The sequence below is a fragment of the Musca vetustissima genome, unplaced genomic scaffold (genome assembly GCF_032173495.1).
Source record: "Musca vetustissima isolate MV318-11 ecotype Yass unplaced genomic scaffold, APGP_CSIRO_Mvet_v1 utg24363, whole genome shotgun sequence".
NCBI classification, from domain to species: domain Eukaryota; kingdom Metazoa; phylum Arthropoda; class Insecta; order Diptera; family Muscidae; genus Musca; species Musca vetustissima.
Window position 1 is genome coordinate 58,273 of NW_026884828.1, and position 6,766 is coordinate 65,038.

Consider the following 6,766-nt stretch of genomic DNA (forward strand, 5'->3'; position numbering starts at 1 on the left):
TGCTCAAAAATGGCGACCTTCACAAAAAATCTTGGCTTCATTAAAGGAAAAGGGAAGCAGCTAAAGTATTGCCAAAAATGACACACAAATTACATATTTTTTCTGTTGATCCTTGGTTTTGCCTTACTTTGGATATAACGAACTAATTTGTTTTTTTTTTTTTTTTAAGTGATGCGGAAAAGAAAATAAATAAAGACTTGCCGACATTGCTCAAATGCGGACAACACAAAACACACCACGGCTGTAGTTACCCAAGATAACGTCAACATTATTTTATTCATAATATACTATGAAACTTTAAAATTTTAACATATAACAATTGAAAGTTATACTCTTTGCCAATACCTAAAGGATATAAAATAAAATATGCAAAGATAACCTGCACACCCTATGAAATTATTTCTGCAATTGAAGCGAGACGAAGATTAAAAAAACCCCAAGAGAAACAAATGTTGTTAATGCATTTTAATAATAAATTGTCAATTGAATTATTATTTCGGTACATTTGGGAAGCACTTAGTGGGAAAATGTTGAATGTTTGAATATAAACAGATTAAAAACTAGTAAGGAAAAGACAAAAGTTGAACAAGATCACTATTTCAATGCATTGTTAAATATAGTGACTTAAATATATGTAATTAATTATATATATATATATATATATAAATTCAGTTTTTGTTTTTGACAATTGGAGAAAACTAATCCAGGGTCAAGTGGTTGGGATGAAGTACCAGAAAATTTTGCTCCCTTAAAGTAGCTCCACACACCTAGAAAGCAGGAAATAACACAAGTGTGTAGACATTGTGTCTAGTCCATTTTGCTTTATGACAAACATGTTTCCTTATTGCAGTATTGAAACATATCGGAGAATTCATAGGTGTCGGTTTATTCTTATAAGAGAAATGCGTAGTCTTTAACCATAACACAATGTGGAATCAACGAGAATCACACATTCCCGCAATAACAATCATCAACAGCAACTTCAAAGTGTTTTTTAAATCACAAGCATGTAATAGGAGACCAAAGACATACAAGTAAAAAATGAAGACTACAGAATCAAAAGTTAGAAAAATAAGGAATTTCATAGCAGTTGATTTTCAGTTGATACCAATCCCCTTCACCATGGTTTATCTCTGATGACCTCAAGCTTAAGGAACTTCCTCCACCATCGTTCTAGTCTTGTCCAGTTCAAATAGAACCAAAACATCAAAGAAGAAGGCGAAAGCCAAAGTAAAATAAGATTACGGCGTCTAAACAATAATAAACTCCATTCGTACTTTCACTGATACAACATACACTTCAGTGGAATGGCCTCTATCAAACGGCAAAGCACTTCATTTTGGGACCAGCCACTGGACGTAGCCAAATGTACCAAAGGATGAAAATCAAATATTGACAACAACGCTGGTGGGTGAGTCAGTGAAGCCAAAAACATTGTGTTTTACAAGATAAGCGGAAACTAGCCAAGATGGAATTAATTTTCCGCTTCGGACAAACAAGCGGAAGTAAATAAGTACGAATAAATATAAGCTTCAACGAAAACAAACAACAAAATACCATGGTAGGCGATTATCGCCTATACGGTAGCCCGCGAGGATGGCCACCCAAATGATATTGTAACACAGATACGTGCTTAGACAAACTTAATCGATTAATGAAATGTAAATTCCCAATTGCATACACTATATATTAAAATTATGTATTCTGAAATTAATACGCCATGTATTCTATTTAAAATAATTCATATTTCTGCCTTACAACAGTTCTTCTCGTGGAGTAAAACAGTTAATCACTATGTGCTCTAACTAAATATTTTATTTTATTATAATTTCCTAGTGAAATGGAATGTCCATTTTTCTGCTTTGTATTTACGATTTATAATTTTAAAGCATCATGCTTTATTTACTGTAATTTTGGTTTCAGTATCATTGTTCGCTTGTTGTCGTTTTATCCAGCAGAGGATATTAACCCAGACGAAACCACAAACTCCCATATAAATGACACGGAATCGTGGAGCTATCAAGACGAAATTAAACAATTGTGCTGGCAGCCAAAACATGCACGATTTTTCAAAAGTTGGTATAAACTTTTGTCTCAATTCAAGGAACTTATCATCAGCACCTTCCATAACGGCCATTCCTAGAAATAAATGACGAATACTAATTTCAATGTATATTTTATAGCATTGTAAAAAAATCTATCGTACCTGTATAGAATACCGTCAACAAGAAGGGTGTCAGTACAAACTGGTCCACAACCAATTTTTTGATAATTACTTGTTTAGCTGTTCCGGGAAAAGTGCGGTCCAACCATTTGTACCTTCCGCGCAGAACAAAACGCAAATTAATAGATTTTAAATTATTGAAACATGCTAAGGGTGCTTAATTTCGGTGCAGCGTTGTTAGTGTGTGTGTGAGAAAGTTTATTTTTAATGTGTGCGTGCTTAATATGTTTCATTAGATGCATTGGAGGGTACTCTTACACCCAATAAACTGAACAATTTTATTGTATATAATCGTAAAAACAACACTCAATTACGATTTAAAGATTTAAATCAACCGTTATTATTTATTATTATCTCGCATGTATTTAGGGGGGTAAAATAAGCCAATTCGGAGGCTTTGAAAAATAAAATTCACACCCTATGCGATATATCATTCCCCTTCCATGCATTTTTATATTATGGATCGCGTTTTATATTATTGAAATTATCCGACAACTAAGAATCGGTTTAAAAAGCCCACCTAATAACATAACATGTTTATTGCAACACGATTCACGACAATTCCTTGATTATTAATATCATTCTGCTTGTGGGGTCTTCAGCGCGATACTGTAACTAGTTAGGAATAGAAATATCGATAATTGACAATTTTTATTTTCTTATTTCGGTAATTAGAGAAGAAATTGAAACCGAATTCAGTAAAATGGAAGAAAACATTGAAAACGTTTTACTCAACTAATTTGGACGTGTAAAAATGATTACCAAAAAAATCAACATCCATTTAATTTTAAAAGATTGTCCGTTTTAGGTTTTCATATATTTTGTATTAATTTTTCATAGCGATTTTAAATGTTTCCCTTGTACTGCTGAATTTCGACGAAAATTATAAATAATCACCCCTATTCCGTATGTCGTCGTCGACACGAAACGACGTCGAAGAGCGTCGTCTTTTGCAAATTGGTATTCCCTATGTCGTTGTCGACATTTATCGATAACTATTGAAACATTTTTGGTATTCCGTAACAATGTGTGACGACGACGATGTCGAAGATTTCTTCGTCATAGTTTTTGTTGACGACTGAAGCGTTTGAACATTTTTTTTTTTGAAATTAAAAAAAAAAAACATGACCGGACAAGGACAGGATACATCGTTCTAGAATCTATTCAATACTTAATGCAAAATAAAGTGTAAATAAAGAAAAATATATGGGATCTACATATAAATCTAACCAATGCCAATAGGACTCGTCTATGTGGAAATAAAATTTCATCCCAATTGGATGGATTTTTTTTCAAATTTCATTCCGTTCGGATCATAATGGTGACATGTAACTTGTTTAAAATAATACTAAAAGTAACTATATAATATAACTATATACTAAAAAGTAACTATGGGTCTATCTCGTTTCTTTTTGGTCGTTGCAAACACATTTACCAAGACATAATGGCCTGTGCCACAGTGCGGTGAAGGATACAATCACATTTTTGCCCAAAAATATGCAACAAAATTTTTGTTTTTATTGATATTATCGATAAATAGTCGACATCGTCGCATGAGTGTTACAGAATACCAAATCAGTGTCGAAGTGATGTCGATGTGGATGCGAAGTGATGTCGAAAGAGAAACGTCGTCGACAACGACGACGACATATGGAATAGGGGTGAATGTTTCTGAACACAGCGTTAGATTCAAATGAATACTGTCTACTATCGTGGTCTTCTTCGGTTGGCTAATAGTTATCATCCTAATCAAAGCTAAAAAAAAACTATTACAGCTATATAACCTTAGCAAATTTGGGTGAAATAGCTTGAATTACCATTTGTAAACCGACTCAGAAAGTGATTCTATGCATATTCTCTCGTTTCCTTTTGCCTGTTACAAACATATGCACAAAGACATAATACCCTGTACCACAGTGTAGTGAAGGGTATAAAAACTTTCTGTACAAATTCGTTGAGAACTACTTGAAAGATTAAAATGATGTACCTAGACATATCTGGACATGTGTCATAGAGATGGACAAAGCTTTGTTTAACGCGTGTTATTATACGAACAAGAGACGGAGATAACAGTGAATTTACAGCATGAAAACTTCGAGAAAGCTCTTGCGTAGAAGACATAACATGAACACAAGACAAGGTGCGATAGAAAGAGAGATGGTGCATAATGTAAATAACAGAAGTGAGCTTAAAAGATGTTGTGACACATACATTTATATATGTATTTATTTCCGTATTACACACACATATTAACAAACAGGCTAGGTACGTTCGTACTACCATGGTGCTCTAATCTTGATTGTTTTATTATTATTATTTGAAATGTGTTGATTAGGCGAAATGTGCTGATGGTGCGAATGAACTATAAAACGCTAATCATAACAAATGAATTAAATGCAATCGGGTGGGTAGCGAGCGAGCGAAGCCAAATCAATCTGTGAACAAACCATTGATAGAGTGTTGGAGCATAGACAGCTGTTCCCATTACAGCATACCGACCTATGGTTGGATAATCAATGTCCTCTTTCAATGAGTCTTTCTCAACCTAAATTGTTTTGTTTTGTTGGTGGAGAATTTAGCATATTTCAATATTAATGGACGTGTATTGTTATTGCGAATTTCCCCGAAGGGAAACCGGGTTTTAGTGTTTGGGGTGAAACTAAAATCAGTGTTGCAGCAGACAATCGATGCTGCAGCTGTGGAACGACAACTTACCAGCACTTTTTTGGTCAGAAACTGTTGTGACACTTCGGCTCCCACATAAAGGCTTCCATAGACGGCACTGTTGGTGATAAAAGGATGCTTCTTAAAGAGGATTCCCACAGCATTGAATAACCGAGACATTGTTTACTGTATTTATGTTTTGTTTTAATTGTTTTTTATAGAGGAAGATAAATTTGTTATAGGAAATCAAATATATTCCGAGCGGTGGTACTCACTCTGCTGCTAACTTAATCAACGAAATGGAGATGATTGTGCCCTCCTCGCGTAGAAGCAATCACAACAATTTATTGAGTTTGACAATGAACAAGAAGCTCGACCATTTAATTTCGTTTGGGAGGTGCGGGGCAAAGATAACAACAAGTTTTATTACTTTGTTTTCCAATCTGGCAATAACATCGCGATAACGGCCATTATTGCCAGTCGAATCGTCAATGGTGAAGAGTTGCCATTAATTCGTTAGATGGCAATGACGAATATTTTTAACATTTAGGTTTAAAAAAATCACAGAAATAACGGTTCGATAAAATTTAACAATATGTACAAATTGCTACTGGATGGTAAATAAAAAAAGGTTTTATTTAATTGAAGAATGAAAAGTGCAGTTTTATTCTCAAATGCAGTAAGTTATAGCGAACTTGTAGGGACCATGCAAATTAGTTCGGTATAGCCGCTTCTCTTTTCCTTTAATGTACATGAGATTTTTTGTGAAGGATGACAGCGTTAGCAATAAATTAATTTTCGAGCAGGTTTGTATTCGTTAAGTATTTTTTATATTTATAGCAAGTTCGTTATAACCGAATTAAAATAAATGAAAACTGAAAGATGGAACCGAATAAATAGTGCGTTATAAAAAAAGTCCGCTATACATGTAGTTCGCTATAAGAGCAACGATTTGAATGAATATGTCTTAATATATAATATGTCTTAAAACTTCGGGACCAGGAAATGTGTTCGCTATAATGTTCGTTATAAGCTTACTCGACTGTGGTTCGATTCCCTTAAGTCAGAAACACTTCAACTAATGTTGCATACATATATTTATAAATATGAATATACAAAATGTATATTCACCGACATTTTAATTAAATGCATGACCTCAGTAGTTGCATATTTTCGTATGGAAATTTCAAATGGTCAGGCAATCGTCGACAAATCTACGTATTTTAAAGCAATCATAAATGGATCAAAGGGTCAAAAACATCTGCCAGTAAATTTATCTACCAGCAAATGTATATCTCGAAATCTTAATACAATTCTGCCAAAAAAAATTCACTTCACAGGAGAATTTATTAATATTGCAATATCAGGTAGTCAATTAGAACTGAGTGTCGACCACTATAAATATTCTGCCTGGTGTTCAAATGAACATAGTCCGCCACTACCCGTGTCTAGTCGAACAACACAATTCCCTTTCTCAGGTCAACCCTTTCAACAACGACGAAAATGGAACAAACAATGATTGCACAACTGATAATTAAAAATATGCAAAAAATGCACCTGAACTATTGTGCGTTCAGCGCTATGGATGACCTGTATGCAACACTTCCTTCCGAATCACCAAAATCTGCTCCTGCAACACCCAGGTCGATGGCAACCAATTCGACAGGGATGAAGACCAGACGCAAACATCAGGTTCGCATATCGCCGTATACACCGAAATCATCAGTCAAGGCTAGAAAATCACTACAATTCTAAAATCCGTTGCAAAACTATTTGAAATCAAAATCAATAACACTATTATATTCCGAAGCATAGCTTCCTTTAAAATTAAGAAGCAAGTTTAACTTAAATAATTTATTTTAATTTTTCAACAAATAT

The 6,766-nt window shown here is 34.0% G+C and overlaps 1 protein-coding gene across 1 annotated transcript; it reads right to left on the minus strand.

Annotated features, from left to right (window-relative positions):
• Positions 1–1,891: 1,891 nt before the first annotated feature.
• LOC133331851 (mpv17-like protein) lies at positions 1,892–5,068 on the minus strand. The gene is made up of 4 exons (XM_061540234.1): positions 4,940–5,068; positions 4,672–4,769; positions 2,207–2,319; positions 1,892–2,139 (listed from the first exon to the last, which is right to left on the minus strand). Exons 1-4 carry the CDS (start codon positions 5,066–5,068, stop codon positions 1,892–1,894), a joined length of 588 nt encoding a protein of 195 aa, XP_061396218.1.
• Positions 5,069–6,766: the final 1,698 nt, after the last annotated feature.

Coding starts and splice junctions, on each gene's coding strand:
- LOC133331851 (XM_061540234.1), bottom strand. CDS start 5,068: ATGTCTCGGTTATTCAATGCTGTGGGAATCCTCTTTAAGAAGCATCCT. Junction 2,320..4,671: donor GCTCCAACACTCTATCAATG/GTTTGTTCACAG, acceptor TCTGCGCGGAAG/GTACAAATGGTTGGACCGCA. Junction 2,140..2,206: donor GTTGACGGTATTCTATACAG/GTACGATAGATT, acceptor ATTTATTTCTAG/GAATGGCCGTTATGGAAGGT.